Source organism: Pavona decussata, unplaced genomic scaffold (genome assembly GCF_977016875.1).
Source record: "Pavona decussata unplaced genomic scaffold, jaPavDecu1.1 SCAFFOLD_109, whole genome shotgun sequence".
NCBI classification, from domain to species: Eukaryota; Metazoa; Cnidaria; class Anthozoa; order Scleractinia; family Agariciidae; genus Pavona; species Pavona decussata.
This window is the reverse complement of record NW_028145523.1, coordinates 252020-272670: the sequence shown is the minus strand read 5'-3', so window position 1 is coordinate 272670 and position 20651 is coordinate 252020. Positions and strand designations below refer to the sequence as shown.

General features: G+C 38.6%; 1 protein-coding gene and 1 pseudogene across 1 annotated transcript; both read right to left on the bottom strand.

Annotated features, from left to right (window-relative positions):
• Positions 1–219: 219 nt before the first annotated feature.
• Positions 220–17945, bottom strand: LOC146470886 (uncharacterized). Its single transcript, XM_085121458.1, has 3 exons — positions 17875–17945; positions 1722–1775; positions 220–1602 (listed from the first exon to the last, which is right to left on the bottom strand). The coding sequence occupies exons 1-3, from the start codon at positions 17923–17925 to the stop codon at positions 937–939; spliced, it is 771 nt and encodes a 256-aa protein (XP_084977584.1). The 5' UTR covers positions 17926–17945; the 3' UTR covers positions 220–936.
• LOC146470887 (uncharacterized) lies at positions 8235–10468 on the bottom strand (annotated as a pseudogene).
• Positions 17946–20651: the final 2706 nt, after the last annotated feature.

Genomic DNA, 20651 nt, shown 5'->3' with positions numbered 1-20651 from the left:
AACATTTGGTTAAATAAATCACAAACCACCATTATCCTATATGTTATGTTCACATAAGACGACAAGAAAGTGAGGCTGAGCTTGCCAGCACTTGTTATGCTTGGGCTAAGCGTTGAGCCAACATCTCGCTGAGCCAAATTCCTTTCCGAAAATTGGCGCTTTCAGTGTGAAGAAGAAATACAACTAAATTATAAAAAAAAAACTAACCATTTTGGTATTTACAACCACTCCCGCGGCAAACCAAATGGAATTACGTTTGGCACAACGTTGGCTCAAGGTTGCTCCGAGGGCATCATGTTAACCATAGCAAATTTACTGGTATATATGATTATTACTACCCAAAACCTAGTCAGGCCTTTGGCGATGATATCTGCTTTAAAAATAGTACAACTGATCTCATAATGCGTTGTTCTATAGAACATGGATGTCAGGTTAGAATCATTATCATCCTCGTCTTCCTCGCTGTCATCGTCCTGCTCATCCGATTTTTCATCTTGACAGCTATCATTCTCAATCATATTGACATTGTCACACGCTTCTCCTGTCTCATCGTTGCTGCGGCTGCATAGATCTGTGCAAGTGAGACCCGCCCTTTGACAGCTGCACCTGTTGTTTCCGCATCTGTCCTTCCCACAGCCACACTTGACAAGATAAAGAACAGCGTCGGGTGCCGGCTGTAGTCTCATTCTCACCGGCATCCATCTGTCTGAAATATAAAAGAATAAGGCAATGCATTAAAGTCGTCGTGACCTATCGTGTTGATTTTGAGAGTTTATTACTATATCAACCGTTAATTTATAATAACCTTTGTCCTTTTTCCATCCATAGTTCTCTGGTGATAGAAGGTCTGGATTAGGGCCTTTGTCATTGGCCCAGATCATGGCTTGGTAATGCGCTCGCTTAATAGCCTCTCGAAGAGCAGCTTGTAGGCAGTAGTCATTCTGATTCAGCCTGTTTTCTTCGAAAGAGGAGCCACCTCAGATCTTTCAGGCTGGATACCTTAGTCTTGGGCATATTAAGTTGACACACTAGCTTCTCTATCGCATAGAACATGCCTGCTGTGGGAAGGATGGTAGAGCCGAGATCTGCAAGTACAGTGGCACACTCTTCATCATCTTCAAGAAACACTTTCCAGCATTCCAGCTTCCCTTTAAATGCAAAGTTTCCAGTGACATCAGCTCCACTCCAGGCATGAAAGCCAGGTAGTGCGGCCATTCTAGCTGCTCCTAAAGAGCGAACAATTGGACAAAGCTGGATATTTTGGTGGCGTTGTCCTCTTTCGGTGACAAATGAAGTGTCCATACATAGCTCCCGGTAACATCTAAGGGCGAGTACAAATACGTCGGTGTCCAGCGAGAAGATCTTGATTCTCTTGGCTCCTGATGCAGTGGCATCTACTACGTGTAGCATGATTTTAGTATCTGCCTCCTCTTGGCCGCCATCGAGGTATGCCATATCCTTGTGTGTTGCTCTACACTTACTGCTCCATGCAACCACCACATGCAAACCACTCTGATGTCCCTTCTCTAGAGTCCCGCTGGCAAGATATTGCGTCAGTTCATCCTTAGTGCCCATATGTGCCAAAAGTCTCTTCATTGGTACCTGCATAAGAAAGGGTGTACTAGTTTTAGTATCTTTACCTCTATATCTGGCGCCATTCTTTATGTAGCACATCAGATATAGGATCATTGTTTTTGGATGGATAACCGTTGATAGTATACATTGGAAATATGAGTGGTGTCGGTAATCTTGTAGCTGATAGGTTCCAAGCCTCCCTAACAAAATTCGCGAGTTGTCGTCTTTAAAGATGATGCTACATCATACCTAAAAGCAGAATAACATGCCTATTAATGTAAGTAATTATAACTAATATAAATACAAAGGTTAAAAGGTAGATATCAGCAGGAGTGGCAAACCTGTTAAACATAAGACGAATTTCATCTGCATCTCGGTACTTGTCGAAGATCGTCACCGTGAAATAATCAGCCAGATCCAAGCAGGTTTTGATCCAATCCCATTTTTCCAGTGCTTGTACTCGGCCATACCATCTACAATGGAAACCTTGATCTGCTCATCTGCATTAGCCAACTGGTCAGTGGGTTCAGCCTGCTCAACTGATCTGTCACTTGGCAGCTTCCCTAGAATACTCATCAAGGCGCTCTTTGCGGAACAGTGCAGCAAAGTGCCATCGGCGGCAAACATTGATCGTGGAACTACTGAGAATTCGTACACTCCCACTGCCTCTTTGATGTCTATCTCAGGACGGGACTTGCAGATTACCATCATCCACGTGAAGAGACATCGATCTTCCTTTAGCTTGATGATCTTATCCTTTGTAGCCACCCTAACTGTTTTCCCAGTGGTCTTCCACATTAGGAGCTTGCGCCTCCTCACCACATCCCAGATGCTCTTCTCGGCTGTCTGTATCCATTCCTTAACGAATGTTTCAAACAGCTTGTTACCAATGATGCTTTGATCACAGAGATCTTTCTTTACTTTCTTGGGAATACGCATTTTCGTCACTAGGTTGAACAGATCAGGGGCTTCTACTGTAAACGGGTTGGTGAAGCGTTAAATACTAACAGTCAGCTGCTGGACGTTCCTTTCTTCACGTAGCCTGACAGCAGTGGTGAGGTTGTGATGGTGCACTGGGCAAGAACTTAGCTCTTGGGTCATCTTGCATGATGTACATTCCGCAAGGATGCCATTTGATTGAGGTGTAACAATTTTGTTACACACATGTTGAGTGCTTTTTTGCGTGGGGATGCCTAATATTTTGGCAGTCCATGTTGTTGTAATGAGAGATAAATCTTCATGCACTTGTACAAGACGTTGTGTTAAGGGTTCAGTTTCTTTGAAGGTGAACTTTTCAGTTTTCGCAGTATTTAAATATTTCTTAGATTTGCTGCCTTTTACACGAAGATTGCTTAGCAAGTAGGTTTTGTACATTTTAAGGCAGTCAACATATTTCTCCCACAAAACTACTTAAAACTACTTAAAACTGTCTTTTATGATGACTTCTTGTTTCTTGAGTAACGTTGTGTGCGAATAGTTTTCCATCCACTCATTTGAACAACTTCAGCTTTGATTGATAATTGACTTCGGGATTTACTGACCGGTTGAAATTTATAAACAATTTGAAAACAGGAAATGGCCTTTATTCCAACTATGACAAATTCCAATTAAAAACTGTAAAACATTTGTTTCAGTTCAAAATAAAGTATACTTTCATGCATGCAAATGTTTCACAAGATTGCCGTGTGAGAATCCGATATATCAGCTTGATATTTCGCTAAAGGTTACCCTATACCTTTGGAGGTGTCTCGCGTCCAAGTGATGTAGTGCATCCAGTTTAAACTGTAGACACCTGAACCCTTATATAAAATTAAAGCTTATAGAGCTGGCTATCAGACTATACCAAGAGTTTTGAAATAAAGTGAATTGTCGAATTTTTCACGACCTCTAAATCTGAGTATCCAAATCACCTTTTGAAAGCTACGTTAGTTAAAGCAAATTTTATTTTTTGTTAATTTAATTTGCTCCTCAGTTTCCGGACCCAAAGCGCTAAAAAAAGGTCTCTACGTTTTGCCATATTTAATCGCAGTAAAAAGTTACAGAACATTTTCCTAATATGATAAAAAAAAATGCGGAGTGATCATACAAAAATCGTTCTCGCAGAAAAAAATGTATCAAAAGAAAAAATTCGGAGACACGCTAGTAGATAGGAATTGGGCGTTCAGCGTACGGGAGGTAAGGGAGGTGTGACGTCACAAAAGCTCAGGAGGGTGACGTCATCCGAAAACAATAGTATAACAGGAGGTTAGGGAGGTAGAATGTCACAATAGGTTAGGGATAAACGTCATCAAAACTGATGACATCATAATCTAAAAATAGAAAAGTGGTGGTGGAGGTGACGTCACAATAGGGTAGGGATTAACGTCATCAAAACTGATGACATCATAACCTTAAAATAGAAAAGTAAGATCATGATGTAATTCTACACTATTAGGGGGTTGACATCATAGTTACAAAATAGATTAAAATAATGGAATGGAATTATTTTTAACCATAGTGATCAATTGTGAACATGGGTAGTACACTCTCTATACCTCGAATTGATTTTTACCGGTATCGGCTTATAGCAAGAACTATTATTGTTCCCTTGAATGAAATAGCATTTCTTACGAAAGAATTTTGCGATCTCCCAGGATCATTGCTTGAGAAGTTAAAAGCTCTCTATTCAGAACTGTTTACAGAAGTTAACTGGGGAAGATTACTAATATTTTTAAATTTTGGGGAACAGCTAGGATTAGCCGAGAAGGAGTGGGCACAGTTATACAACTTCCTACTTCCCACTCTTAATCGGGTGGTTGAATAGATATTTAAGTACACATCGTGAAGAGAATGATCATTAATAAGTGTGCTATTAGAGAAAGCGCTACTCAGTGATGGGTTGCTGTCCACCTTCATCCTCTCTGGGATTTGAACGAATTTTTAACCACATTCATTGCGTATTAGCTTGCTGCGGTGGTAAAGTAATTGTCCAAAACTCAGAGTTCTGTGATGGAGGAAAAGTTAGCAAGTATTTACCTCGATCCAAGCCATCCCGCAAGTTTCGGTGGTTTAGATGCTGTTTACAGAGCAGTCAAAGAAGAGGGAAACAGTAAAATTTCTCGCAAACAAGTACAAGATTGGTTAAGTCGGCAAGATGTTTACACACTACACAAGCCGGCTCGTAGAAATTACAATCGAGGTCGAGTGATTGTGTCTGGTATAGACTCACAGTTCTAGGCAGATCTTTGTGATGTTCAAAACCTTAGCCGTTACAACAAGGGTTACAAGTACCTTCTTACATTTTCAGCAAGTATGCATGGGTCGTGGCTTTAAAGACGAAACAGGGTCAAGAACTGAAGAAAGCCTTTTAAAGTATTCTCTCCTCTGGTTGGAAGCCTTGCAAGCTGCAAACAGATCAAGGAACTGAAATTCTTAATCGCGTGTTCCAGAAGTTCTTGCGTGACAAGGACATTGAGTTCTTCACCACGAACTCCGGACTTAAAGCCTCGGTTGTCAAGCGATTTGATCGAACATTTAAAAACATGATGTATAAATATTTCACTTATAAAACCACTTTATGTTACATTGATGTACTCCCACAGTTGGTGAAATCGTATAACAATACATACCATCGTAGTATTAAAATGAAACCTAGTCAAGTTACTAAAGTTAATAAAGCTCAAGTGTGGCACACACTATACGGTGATGAAATACACAGGCGTATACGTTATAAATTTCAAGTAGGCGATCGTGTGAGAATTAGTAAAGTGAAGCGCATTTTTGAAAAGTACTACCTTCCAATCTTCACAGAGGAACTGTTTACCATTTACAAATGATTGCCACGTCAAGTACCAGTCTATAAGCTTAAAGACGATGCGAATGAAATCTTAGAAGGAACATTTTATGAACCAGAATTGCAAAAAGTAATTAAGAATGATAAAATATATCGGGTAGGAATAGTTTTGCGTAAGAGAAAGCGCAATGGTAAAGTGGAATATCTTGTGAAATGGATGGGATATGAAGATCCAAAATTTGATTCCTGGGTTCCTGAAAGTGATATAACAAAACTGTAATTAAGGTTTTTATGAGTGTATTTAATAAAAATAACTTTAAAATGATCAAAGTGTCATTGAGTGAACTATTATAATTTAAGAATACCCGGAATAAAAACTTCATTTGATTACTGACATCATGGAGGTAACACAGTTTTATCTTCATCTACCCAGCAATAGTAGCCTGGAGAAATTCCCAAATAACACGTTGACGGAGTACTGGGTTTGCTTACTTCAGACCATTAGCTTGACGGGGGACTGGGAAGTAGCCTTAACGGAAATCCATTATCCACACAGCTGGAATAATGTACAAGGAAATTTTTGAGAATTGATTTTACCTTCGAAACATACAATAATATTGTCTGGAATATGGGAGGCAGTTCCCATTCAATGGGCCATTATTCTTCCATTGAAGACATCCTTTTAAAGATGAAAGAACTGGTTGAAAATCAAAAGCATTTTGGCGATGACGTGAAATTTTCTTACGATACCATTAATGGAAAGGTCACTGTTCACTAACAAAATAATGCAGAAGTAATCTTCGAAGATATTGGATCCCTACTAGGATTTCCCCAAAATCAACCTATTTCCAAAACAACTACCACTGAAAGAGCAGTGGATATGGAACACGGATTTCACGATCTTTATGTTTATTGTGACATTGTACAACCACAATATGTTGGAGACGCATTGGTTCCCCCTCTTCGGATTGTCCCCGTAGAAGGCAATAATGGACAAAGGATCAGCAAATCCTTCATCCGCCCACAATACATACCCGTTATCAGAGAGCAGTTTGAAAGTATTGAAGTTAATATAAAGCGCGACACAGGAGACTGTACCACTTGAGTTTGGGGGAGTATTGCTTACACTTCATTTTCGACAGAGTAAGCCCATAAACTTTTAAAAAGATGAAGAAAATTCACACCCCGAATCATAAGTTACACAAAGAATATTATTTAAACCAGGCTAAGCAAAAAGGTGGAAATCTACCTGCTTTCCATGGTGCGTGGTTTCAAGAAGGATATGGACTAGGTTCCATATTTAGAGGTCTTTACCGTTGGGCGGTGCCTCATCTTCAACAAAGTGCCAAAGCACTTGGTAAGAAAGCTCTACAGTCGTGTGTAAACGTAGCACAGGATGTGTTAGCGGGAGAAAACTTAAAGCAGCGGTCACTAAGCAGGGTCGTCTTCTATATCAAAAAAGCTGGTTTTTGTTGGTATAATAATCTCCCCTTCTTCACAGTGTAAATGCCTTGATTTATATCGAGTTTGAAAATCATACCTAAGTTTCCCACCGTTAAAGTCGAAAGCCTAAGCCCGACTTTTTCATTAATCTTTATCTTGACGCAGTTTGCCATCTTCACAGTTACAGGGTTCACAGCTAGAGATGGAACAATTCTGATCTGAGTTTTGCGTCTTTTCTTGACAGCTGTCAATCAAGCAGGCCAAACAAAGAAAGCTGGAAAAGTCCACATTTTTCTATTTCAAAGAAAACGGCAAAAAGCTGAAAAAAACTCGAGAAATTTCTTATTTTGACTTTTTCATCATAAGTGAAATAGAATAGTAACTGGAGAAAATTGACTTAAGTAATATCCGGAAGAAATCCTAAATATACTCCACCTTACCTGAGAAAAATGTGGCACTTATTTCAGGTTTCATAAACGCAAGAAAGAATCAATCAAGCAAAAAAGGTATCGTATTTTTCATTTTGTGTGTAGATCACAAATCAAAAAGGTGAATTTTTATAGAATTTGCTTTGAGATAACCAAACCTTGAAGCATTCTTGAGCAAACATGGTATACTTTGAGTTTATCGAGCATTACCTTGATTATTTCCTTGAGAATTATCTTACTGGTACTTATTAGTTATGAGCACCTAACTCTGTACTTAATTTGGGCACAACAAAGCTGAAAAAGGGGAATACTTTACAACAATACAGAATACAGACTTGTTTTTGGCATGCAAAACGTTGATTTTAGCTGTCACAGAGTATGGAGTGTGCTTTAAGGGAAAATTCTTGTTTTCTGAGCTGCTTTTGTTTTACTTTGCAGCAATTTATTTACCAGTAGTGAAACGTGTGATTCGTTATTAATGCCTAAACTAATTTGTGGCATTTCATTTTAGAGAAATTCGGTGCAAGAAAACCACAACGCACTGGAGAATTTTCCCCATCCGTTCGAAGTAGGGCATTTCATCGGAGGAAAATTTGGTTTTCGTCAAGTTCATAAGAGCCATGATTTAAAATATGACAATTCCGTCAAAATCACACTATTTTATTCCATTTCGAGCAAGCCTAATAACAAGAATACAGTTTACTGTTCCAAATAAGAAATTTCGGACGGTCTCAACCCTTAGTCGAGTAAAACAAATCACTAAATATATCTAACTTGAGAGGTTTTCCGAATTTAGGACCCCTCTAAACTCCAAGTGGTTTTCGAATTTTGGACCCCCTCAACACTTCTCCCAGATAAAAAAATGACATTTTAAAAAACTACTAGACAACACATTAACTACATTAATAATTATTGATGAACGATAAAACATATTGCATGTCAATGAAATCAGAAAGACAGCCTGTCACTGGGAGCCTTTGGACAAACAAGCTTTCTCTCTCAGATTTTCCACAATTTCACTTTTTTTCGTTCCTCCTGTTTTCCCAATGAAGATGCTTCAGCTTCAAGCCTGCTAGCATCCCATTTCCTAAAAATGATAACACTCTCATCAAACGAGAACTGACTAACATATATCACAGTAATATATAAAAACAGTCCAAACTTTCCTCCCAATTCTCTACTTATCAGTCTGCTGAACAGGAAGGCATCCGAAGATCCCTAAATGTACCATTTACACAATATAATTATTATTGCTGCACATGGTTGAATGTATACAGAAATACTTAAAAAAATCTTAGCAGATAGCATTGCAAAGTTTTACAGTTTAGAATGTGTATAAATTGAGAAAAACAAAATTTACCATTCTCGCTTCCAATGTCCAGGACTAGATCACCCCCTTTTGAAAATTTTTGTACGAGTGTGTCGTACAATTCGTCAAGATTTGTGATGTGTCCAGACACGTCTTTCAGTCAGCTTCTTGTGGGATAATGCCCAGTGGCCCACAACAAAGTAGTCCACAATCGCAGACATCAGTAAGTCTGAAAGATGAATGTAACATGTAGATTAGAACTTGTTACAAAATTAATTATCTTCTCTGGGTACTATAAAGTTAAAGCCACATGCTTTAGGAAGGTGGCTGCTCAGTTGTTAGAAGTGACTTCCCTTCCCAAGGCAAAATTTTATTTTGGTTACCTTCATGACACTTATTTAAGTTATTAAAATTTGAAGTAAGCATACATAACAGGTAAAAAAAGTTGTCCAATGGTAGCATGACCCTAACTATAATCAGTAGCGGTTCAAGTCCTTGAACGCTTCTGTTTCTTGGTTACAAACAGAGACATTTGCATCTTGAATTTTATACAGCTCTTCTCTTTACTCTGAAGCCTGTTTGGATCTGGGCTGCTCCAGCAGACAGAATCTTCTTCTGTACTTTGTGTACTGATGCAGTAGGACATACAATTATGATGTTGAACATGGCCATAAGCTTTTTGAAATTTATTTGTATGGCCATATCAACTGTAGTGGGGACGTCTGCATCTACAACCTATAAAAAAAATGATAGACATGAAAACTTTAATTACGAGCTATGAAGGACTTATGGGCCTGCCCTTATTTTGTCCTCTCCTAGTTCCTAAGTGTTAAAATAACATGCAAACTGTACACTGTAATACCCCCATTCTTACATAGTGCAGCAATGGTTTGCCCTATCCTCAAATACAGTAACTGCATTAATAATATGCATGAAAAATTTCTCAATTCTGATTCGCTAAGAGAAATGCAGTTTTCAGGAAACATGATGCAGAAAAACGGGTATTCGGTGCAGGGAAAAGGAAATACAGTGCAAATAATAGAAAAACCAGAGGATTGTGATTGGTTGATAAAAAAGGCACTGAAATTGGGCCAATCAAATGGGGCCTCCGAATGGCCCAAAGTTCAGGTACATCGATGAGCTGCGAGCAAAAACAATGGCTGCTGTTTAGAGCATGCAGGTTTTCTTTTACAACTGCAACAACAACAGAGCTGAAGAAAGCTCTAAAAACAAGAACAGTGCGAAAAGGACTGCTTTTTCGCTGTCTGTTTGGAGAAAGTGATGTCTACAGAAGGGATTGCCTATGGAATCAAAAATTATGAGCCCATTGAACGTAACACTCAAATGCTCAAGCCACTTTACGCCGAGATAACAAAAACAAACAAGCCGAAGATGAACTGGTCAGGTAATGATTACAGCGCCTTTGATAGACACTTTAAAAACAAAGTAGCCTTATAGCTATAGCCTATAACTGCCTAGCCGGTTTTTGCAGCATGAAATATCGTTAAAAACATGGACAAAACTTTTGTGTTGACTGAATGTGTGACAAATAAATTATTTTTGCTCTTGATTCACCTGCGTTGCCTCTGCAAAATTAGTTGCTATCCTACAATTTTTCGTGTGTATCATTAATAAGTAATCATATGATTTTTCTCGTGTAATTTGGAATAAATAACACTTTTGACCACAAATTGCACTCGGCAATTTTCTGAGTCTGAACAAATTTACTTGTGTTAATTTATTCCAAATTGCACTTGAAAACATGTGATTACCTATACTAATTCAAATTAAAATTTATGCACTTACCTCAAAATGCCATCCAACATGTCGAAAATGACCCATTTTCAAAGTATGAAGCTGAAACATCAACATTTTCATACTTTGAAAAGACAACATGGCCTTTTGTCTTGCCATCAGATCCATCAACGATGATCTCACCATGTCCCTTGTACGCTGGCTGTCTTTTTTTCTTTTCAAGATGTTTTAACAACATCGTAAATTCATGAAGCTTCTCAAAATCACCCTACAGTGTACAAACCAAAAATTTTTTTTAAAGGAATTACCCTACATATAACAAAAAGGGCATATGGTAAAAAATTGTTAAATTAAAAAAAATTGACATTAGCTTGATAAGCATTCAGGATAACATTATTTCAACCCCATTTTCAACATTATTTTAACATTTTTTTTAAACTTTCTTTCCGGACTGAGGTCATACCAGTCTGAGATTTTGTATTTGTCACAGATTATTTTTATTGTTTTGTGACATATAGACTGACGTTACATACATGTATTTCAGACATTGCTACACACTCACCAATCATTCACTAAAACATGGGATCACATGAACATTTAACACTGAACTTTATATGCTCATAAATGGTTGTACGTTTTCCGTCTTATGGAATGTACATGTATTTTGCTGTATAAGGTTCGGTTTTGAAGCCTATTAGGTTTGTTTTGAATATGCATTTAGAATCAAAGTTGAAGGTGACAAAATCTATTATAGTATTGTTTCAGTGACCAGAATGAGCTGTGCAAAGCTGAGCTGATTATGTCATGTAACTACCATCCAGTAGAGGTTAACCCTTTCAACATGAATTTAGGTGAACTTACAAACAATTTACCTATCAAAGCAAAAGTTTATTACCTGCAGGAATATAAGGCAATTTATCAACCATTTTCCCACCCATGGCTTTCAGTAAGACACCCACATTCTCTTACTGCACACAAACTTGCACCTGGTTGAGATATTACTGAAACCCCTGAGCACTAAAATTATGAAGTAGCCATATAACTTAAAAGTAATACCTTAGATCGCAAAAGCCTCCTGTCAGTTCTTCATGTTGAAAAATCTGAAAATGGCCCCTTGCAATTGAGAAAGAACTTTCACATCACGAGCTTCTTCCCTCAGCTCTTTTAAACTGATTTTCTTTTCTTTCACCTACATGAAAAGGCATTCACACTATTAAACTAAGGCAATAAACGCTGTATGTGCTTCTTTAAAATAAATATATAGCATACAGGTTTTCTGGCCTTGGGTGCTTGGTACAGTTTAGATAGCGAATCAAGCAACTTTTCTGGAGCCCCACTTCGTTTTGGCATTAAAATTCCCACCAGAGCCACGAATTTCAAAGTTGACCAAATTAAAATGTGAGGTCGTTTGGTCCAGGCCAAGTCATGACATAACCTCAGGTATAGATCAATTTTTTTAGCTAGCCATTGTCATTATGCAAATACCCCTCTTTGGCCGCAAACACATGCATATGGTCAACTTTAGATCTATATTACATTTTAAAATAGCTTTGTCGCGCGCGTACATCGCACGATCTGCACCAATTAAACGATCAACACGATAGCTACAGTAGGCGAGAAAAGTGTTTGGTTTTATTAAAGATTTAAGTAGTCTCACTCAAAATCCCTGACTTCTAAATAGAAAGTGAATTTATCCATGTAAATTATCTTGTGATACGTAAAACGAAGGAGAGTTCCTCTTCTTCAGCCTAATAGGTTTTGAAGCACACATTCTGAGAACCTTTCTTTCATTGGTTTCCTTGTAAGAAAACTTAAAACACATTCCCCAAAATGCAAAATATAGGGATATGACAACAGTGATGGAAATATTTCTGAGGTAAGCATTGCAGCAGAATATCTGATAACAAGCCTACAATGACTCAAGCCCGCCCTCCCCACCCCCCACACATTGTCAACGCTTGAATGTCGCTGACGCTGTATTCACAACTACAGCAACTACCGATTGTTAGCGAATTGTTTACGCCTAGATATCAACTCGATCAGTTTTAAAATGCTGAAAAGTTGCCGCCCGTTTTCTAGATGGTATAGGTGAACCATCCTTTGTAACTGGAGACGAATTGTATGGACCACCGCGGTCCATACGATTCTTTTCCGCAGCAAGAAAATGCTCAGAAGAAATGCGAGGAATTATGAAACATGCATTTCGATCTTTGGTAAGTAGACAAATATGACGTGGTTGAAGGCTTCCATTCATCCTATTCAAATGCTTCAAACAAAGCAAGCCAACTGCTGTGTGTAAACCATCAAAACGTTTCAAACGAAACCAACCAAACAAGCCAAACTATCGATCAAACTATTCAAACGCTAGGCGAAACGCACGCCTTGTATTTTGACCCTTCTGTCGAAATTTAGCTTGAAAATTACCATTGTAACGCTAGAACTATCAGTTTAACTCTAAAAGTATCCAGTTTCAGTTTCCGAGGGGATTGCTTAACTAATGTGCACCTCGATTTTCGAGGATTTGGCATCAAAGTTTTGGTGAAAACAAAACTTTTCTTAAAAATCCCTATCGCGTTCACTCCTGTTCTTATCACTAATTTTGAGTACGTTTTTTAATTTTGTTCTTCACTCAAAATGGAAAGGAATTCCGATGCTTTCCTTTTGCCAGCTCAATGCACATGAAATTTAATTTCCATCCCTGTTTTCAAATTATTACAGTTGTCCTGAAATCTTAAATTCTAGCTCAATATTTAGCGTTACATGTTTTGGTAACGGAGTTGGTAACCAATACCGTGTGCAAGGCCAAAGGGGCACATTACGCACAAGAGTTGATCTAAATTCATGTCATCAATGACCAATGTATTTGTAATTAATAGTTCTTATGCGGTTTTGTTTACATTCAGTTGGTTGGACACTGCAAATTAAAAAGCCATGCACTTTGATCTCGATGGGATTAAAACCCTTAAACGACAGAATAGTTAGGGAGGATTATAGATTATTTTTACAAACAAACTAAACCAAAACAAAACGCGACAAACACGGCGAGGAAGCGAATTCATTTCATTTTTTTCAGTCGGTCCGGTCGAGCCAAATGTTTATAGTGTTAACCCATTGCAGGCCACGTGTTTTTTACATTTTCACAAATTAGCATTTTGTTAATTATTAACCTAATGTGCAGAAAAAATAGACAACTTACTGGGTCAAAAAAACAGCACTCCTTTGGTCTATAATAGCCAGAATTTCTATTATTCGAATAAAATACCGTAGCTGCGAATTAAAGATTACTCGAAAAATAAGCCTGAAGGTAAAAATTTCGAAAATTTCGATAAAATTTGATCCTCGCGCCACATGGCAGTAATTTGATCCGCTCTCGAGAAGACCTGTTTGTTTACGCAAGATTAGGCAGTCGTCACGTTTCATCAATGAAAATAGAAAGAAAAACAGGCAATAAAGCTTTTCTAAATGAAAAATTTATTCAACTAAGTCTTTGTATTGGTCTTAGAAGAAAACGGGTATAATTTTTGCCGCGAGGCGACCGACTCGCAAGCAATTTGAAGCAATTCCGAGTCAATTTTGAAACGAATTTATTGACCCGTGCGGAGCACGTTTTTCAAAACTTTTGCGAAAACTGTTCGGAATACGAAGAATCGATCAATTAGAATAGTATATCAGTACAAATTCACAATCAAACCTGTAATTCTTTGTGAGTTGCATTGCGAGAAACACTCGAACATTACCAAGAAAGTCCATGGCGAAAACAATTATTTGAGATGTCCGCCAGCTCGTCGCCTCGGTAAATCTACAAATTTTCCTCAAAGCATTATTTCTCCGTCGTTAATGCTTGGATTTCCGCTGTCGAAACTGTCGAGTATTCCTTGAAAGTTCCTCTTTCGATTTACCGTTTCGAAAAGTTGTGTTTTCCTTCCGAAAACGCGAAATTAGCGTCTTGAATATTTAAGCCTGAAGCGTGCGGCCCTCCATGATGGCTGAAATCAGATATTTTTCGGAAGACAAAAACCTTTTTGTGTCTAGACCCTCCTAAGACCTAAAAATATATGCGCAGTCTGTGGATTCTGATTGGTCAGTCTTTTCCAAAGACAATTAGAACAATAGAGGACAAAATTTCCCCTTCTTTGGGAGGGAGAAACCTTTGCGCGTTGCGTGCGAGAATTCGCGGCCGGTTTTGGGGCGCCTCGGCCGTTAATGGGATAATCAAAATATAGGTTGGCTGTATGTTCTTTAATGTTCGTCAGTTGTTACATCTCCTCAGTTATCGAACCATCATTACAAATAATTTCTGTGGCCACTCAAACGCCTCTTTTGCACCTTCCGTTCAATTTTTCTCTGCTGTTCGCTCCAACAGAGAGTGCCGTTTTAATGGTGGCAATCAAAACGTTGTTTAATAACACACTGTTTTTGCCGTTTTAATAGATACTATGATTGTTGTTAAACGGATAGCTTTTGACGTTTAAACGGATGCCAAGATTTTTTTAATGGATACCTCTTCCCGTTTAAACGGATGCTACGATTTTTTATTAACGGATAGTTCTTGCCGTTTTAATGGATGCGAAAATTTTACGAACAGTTAGGTAAGCCGTTCGAATTCGTTTGAATTTCAGCGTATTTCAGGGCCATTTAGCAGACTATCATCATCAGTAGACATTTGAAAATTACGCTGACCACTGTCAGTCTCTTGCAGTGGGGTAGATGGTTGAAATAATTGATCGGTGGAGCTCAGAGAATCGGCATCTTGCGTTTCAGTTGTCTCTTTCTGGTTCGATCAGTATATCCTTTAAAGCGGGACCAATGGGGCCCTGAAAAAGCAGAATTCGCTGTTTCTTACTTGACCAATTGATGATAACATTGTCGTTTGAAGATTTAAATTTCTTTTTGTTCCCACCAGGCGTTAGCCACTTTCCCTGCAATTTTAGAACATTTTCTACGATTTTCTTTAGTGAATCCAAGTCATTTATCCATACCAACTTTCCGTTATTAAGATAAGATACTCTAGCTCACAAGACTCAGGATTGAGCGAGGAGGACTCGGTTTCTAAAACATGAATGGCATCAGCATCAGAGATACAGGATGAATGTCCGTCCACCATGATGGTTGCGTGCGAATCCCATACTTCACAGAATGTTGTCAAACAGTCCGATCGTAAAAAAAAAGAACTCAAATAATCTTAATTGCAGCAAAAGTTTATTTTATTTAAAAGTTTTCACCATCAGTAATTACCGATTGGGGGCTTCAAGGTGACAACTTCCCAGATCCCACTTCATAATATCGCTAAATGCTGCGTTCCGTCCATAAATGCAATCCCGAATTACGCTCCCATTTTTCTTCAAATTCTCCAAATGGGCCAAATCCCGGATCCTGAAAAACTTATTGGGGACCCTCGTTTTACTTTGTTGAGATACGATTTTGCGATATATCTTGATTATTTTATACTTGATTGATGTATATACGTATGTACAGTAATTGTTGGACACCTGTCTAATATTGTATTATATTTATATAATAGCATATATCTTTTTAAACTTACCTGAAATGCCCTCTGTTCCTGAAGGCTAAGATCTTTTTGTAGAGGTCGGATAAACCCTCTCGCCTGCCCAAGTACACTTTTTAAATAGGGTACTGTGTACCCGCCACGAGGTGTACAGGAAGGACACACAACATCTTTGAACTATTTTCGGTTGTTCTTAATATTTCCACCACTTTCAGCCAAGGGAGGAAATTCCGACACAAGTTTTTCATAGACGTGTCTGGCTTTGCCATCTTTTTGAAACACCACCCTCTTTTCCCCTAGCCCAGCAAAACGCAAATGAATTTTAGCACTTGCAGTTGGCACTTCACTGTCGCTTGTACAGGAAAGACAAACAAACGATTTTGTTCAAGTGTTCTTTACTTGAAAAACTCTATAGTCTCCACTTCTTGTGGTTACAGTCATTTTCATGCCTTTACCCTGACCACGCTGTAATGTGCCAGATTGCTTGCCAGATCTTGATGATGATGGAGTCTGATAACCAAATAATCTTCAATGTTCCTCAATGGCAGAAGTACATGTATTGGTCGGTATTTAATGCGGAACTCTACCTCCATGATTGTCTCTTTTGTCTGCTTCCCCTCCGCCCAAATCAGGAGTTCTAGCCGCCATGTTTCTTGAAGCGCGCGAAAACCTAGATCCCAGGGTCCTTGAGCATAGTCCAGAATTCCATTCGCGGTGTGAGCCATTCAGTTTGGTAAGCCACTCAATTTGACTGTGATCCATTCATTTTGTAACTTGCCATCCAGTGTCATCCAATTGAAATGAACCATTCAATTTGAAAGTAATCCATTCACTTTGGTAATGTGTCATTCAATTTACGATCATGCATTTAGTTTGCATTGGTTAGCCATTCAATTTAGACGTGATCCATTCATTTTGGTAAAATGCCATTCAATTTGGTAGTACTTACTTTGACATCATCCACCTGCCATAAACCCAGGATATTGGCGATTTCCCGCACCATTGGAATAACCGCATAATTGGCACTCTTGCGACATACTGGACACTTGCTCTGAGGTGCTTGACTCAATCCACTGTTCTAGACAATGCACACAACTAATTACGGCATAACAAATGGAACATGCTGCTGCTGGTAGTTTACATTGACTAAGACAAACTGAGCACTTAAATAATGACTAGATCATTTTAGCTTCATCTTCAACAGTTTTTTGAGAGGAAGAACTACTGCTATTACCTCGCAACTGGTTAGAATTCCTGGGTTCTGGTGAAAGGGATTCTTTGAAATCGTCCTCCTCTTTAATGTCTGGGGATAGCATCTTTCTTAACCGACCCAGAATATCTCCTGTTGTGGACTTTTTTTTTCTTTGGGATCTTTCCCCTTCTCAAGTACGACTTTTGACTTTTCTTGGCCATCAGTATCTTTCGGCTCCCTCTCCAGAACTGAGATCCTGTTCATTGCAAAGAGGGAATATTATGACTTTGGGGAATTTATTACCTTATCGCTGAATTACAAGCCATCTTGTAGGGTAGACAAATTAAAAGTTTGAAATGACAGTGTTTCGAAATCGGAAACTCAGTTCAGTTCTCACAATCCATAAACTGGAAACGTTAGGTACTAGCCATATACTTTTTACTGTCAAAATTTGAGATGGGGATGTACCTGTGCTAGTCGCGTTTTAAATTTTCCGTAAACTTGTTTCCCCGTAAGACCAAAAAAAAAAATGAAATAAAACTGAACAAAACAAAAACAAATGTGTGGAAAATTAAAACTGTAACTGAACTAGGGGTTTTCTAGCAGAGCTACATCCCCGTCTCAAATTTTGGCAGTGAAATAATGTGCTTAGTACCTGACGTTTCCAATGGAAAAACTAACAGAACCTATCCCGCCAGTGACTTAAAACCTTCGTTGCCAGTGGTTTTTTTACTTTAGAAACCCTCAAAGAAGTTGGCTTACTAAAACTTACTATTCGCGATTACAGGCACATGAAGAAGAACCTTAAAAGTAATCCCTAACTATTATACTTAACAAGACAAAATAAAATAAGAGGCCTTTTTCAGTCGACTGAAGCTTTTCAATTATATCAACTTGGCTTACCTTTGGTGGTCTCCCCAGACATAACTGGCAGATGTTTTGCATCGAGGAGAATTATGTCAAAACCCAATTGTTCTTTTAACATCTGCGCTTCATCAACTGGCTAGGTTTCTTCTGTCAAACTCGTTTATTGTGCCAGATGATAGGACGTCCACTACTACAACTGACTTCTTCTATGATGATGGTTGCACTTTTCTCGAGCCAGAGGAGAAGCTCGGCCACTGCAAGGTTTGAGGATTGGACATCTGGCCAGGTGGTGGGCTTAGATTTGTTCCTAGGGAGGCTGTTCTCTGGTAAGAAAGGGGGATTCCAAGCGAATTACATGGTGAAGATACTTCGGCAGAGGTCTTTGAGAACGTGGGCCGTTCACGACATCTGTCTTGGTGTGATCTTCTATATTAAAAAAGCTGGTTTCTGTTGGTATAATAATCTCCCCTTCTTGTTCACAGCAAATGTAAATGCCTTGATTTATATCGAGTTTGAAAATCATACCTAAGTTTCCCGCCATTAAAGTCGAAGGCCTCAGCCAGACTTTTTCATTCATCTTTATCTTGACGCAGTTTGCCATCTTCACAGCTACAGGGTTCACAGTTACAGATGGAACGATTCTGATCTGAGTTTTGCGCCTTTTCTTGACAGCTGTAAATCAAGCAGGACAAACAAAGAAAGCTGGGAAAAATTCTTGTTTTCTGAGCTGCTTTTGTTTTACTTTGCAGTGATTTATTTACCGGTAGTGAAACGTGTGATTCGTTGTTAATGCGTTGCAAACTAATTTGTGGCATTTCATTTTAGACGAATTCGGTGCAAGAAAACCACAACGCACTGAAGAATTTTCCCCATCCGTGCGAAATGGGGCATTTCATCAGACAAAAATTTGGTTTCGGTCAAGGTTATAAGAGGCACAATTTAAAATATGACATTTCCGTCAAAATCACACTATTTTATTCCATTTCGAGCAAGCCTAATAACAAGAATACAGTTTACTGTTCCAAATAAGAAAGTTCGGACCGTCTCAACCCTTAGTCGAGTAAAACGAATCACTAATATCTCACTTGAGAGGTTTTCCGAATTTAGGACCCCCTCTAAACTCAAAGTTGTTTCCGAATTTCGGACCCCCTCGACACTTCTCCGTAACTATCTAACTTGAAAGGCTATCCGAATTTCAGACTCCCCCTACACTTTTCCGAGGAAAACGATCATTACTTTTAACTTGAGAGGTGTGCAAATTTCGGACCCCCTCTACACTTATCCGAGGAAAAACGATCATTACTATTAACTTAAGAGGTGTCTCAAGTTTCAGGCCCCCTCAACACTTATTTACTTGGCTGAGGAAAAACGATCACTTCTATCTAATAAACCCAAAATGTTTTCCGAATTTAGGACCCCCTCAACACTATCCGTGGAAAACGATCATTACTATTTAACTCAACATATTTTCCGAATTTCAGACCCCCTTCCCCCCCCCCCCTTACTCAACACTTATTGGAGGAAAAACGATCTCTTAGATATTGAAAGGTTGTCCGAAGTTCAGTTCCTCTCAACACTTGTCCTAGAATATTTTACTTTACAGTTCGCTGCGGCTGGAGGCAGCTGTATTCCGGATGTTATGCAATCACAAGGGCTAGCGTTTTTCTCTCCAGCACACATTGCTGGATAAAGGACGATAACCGCAAATATTCTAGGGACGTAGTCATGGTTTCTACAAAATTAAAAGTGCACAGTCTGTACAGACCGGTGAAAGAAACATGTTTCATTCCTGTTAGCAACAAGTTCTTAACCTATTGAGATATAAAATGAAATTTTTAAAAAACTAACAGACAAAATAGTTACCACATTAATAATTATTGATGAACGATAAAACATATTGTATGTCAAGGAAATCAGAAAGACAGCCTGTTACTGGGAGCCTTTGGACAAACGAGCTTTCTCTTAGATTTTCCACAAATTCACTTTTTTTCGTTCCTCCTGTTTTCCCAATGAAGATGCTTCAGCTTCAAGCCTGCTAGCATCCCATTTCCTAAAAATGATAACACTCTCATCAAACGGGAACTGACTAACATATATCACAGTAATATATAAAAACAGTCCAAACTTTCCTCCCAATTCTCTACTTATCAGTCTGCTAAACAGGAAGGCATCCGAAGATCCCTAGATGTGCCATTTACACAATATAATTTTTATTGCTGCACATGGTTGAATGTATACAGAAATACTTAAAAAAATCTTAGCAGATAACATTGCAGTGTTTCAGTTTAGAATGTGTATAAAATGAGAAAAACAAAATTTACCATTCTCACTTCCAATGTCCAGGACTAGATCACCTCCTTTCAAAAATGTTTGTACGAGTGTTTCGTACAATTCGTCAAGGTTTGTGATGTGTCCAGACACATGTCTTTCAGTCAGCTTCTTGTGGGATAATGCCCAGTGGCCCACAACAAAGCAGTCCACGATCTTAGACATCAGTAAGTCTGAAAGATGAATGTAACATGTAGATTAGAACTTGCTACAAAATTAATTATCTTCTCTAGGTACAATAAATTTAAAGCCACATGCTTTAGGAAGGTGGCTGCTCAGTTGTTAGGAGTGACTTCCCTTCCCGAGGCAAACTTTTTTTTTTGGTTACCTTCATGACACTCATTTAAGTTATTAAAATTTGAAGTAAGCATACATAACAGGTAAAAAAAGTTGTCCAATAGTAGCATGGCCCTGACTTTAATCAGTAGGGGTTCAAGTCCTTGAATGCTTCTGTTTCTTGGTTACAAACAGAGACA

Excerpts from the sequence above, each read along its gene's own strand:
- LOC146470886 (XM_085121458.1), bottom strand. The coding sequence starts at position 17,925 with ATGCAAAACATCTGCCAGTTATGTCTGGGGAGACCACCAAAGGTAAGC. Across the intron at positions 1,776-17,874 it reads GACCACCAAAGGTAAGCCAA|GGAGGCTTGGAACCTATCAG; the intron begins GTTGATATAATT and ends GAATTTTGTTAG. Across the intron at positions 1,603-1,721 it reads ACACCACTCATATTTCCAAT|GTACCAATGAAGAGACTTTT; the intron begins GTATACTATCAA and ends TTTCTTATGCAG.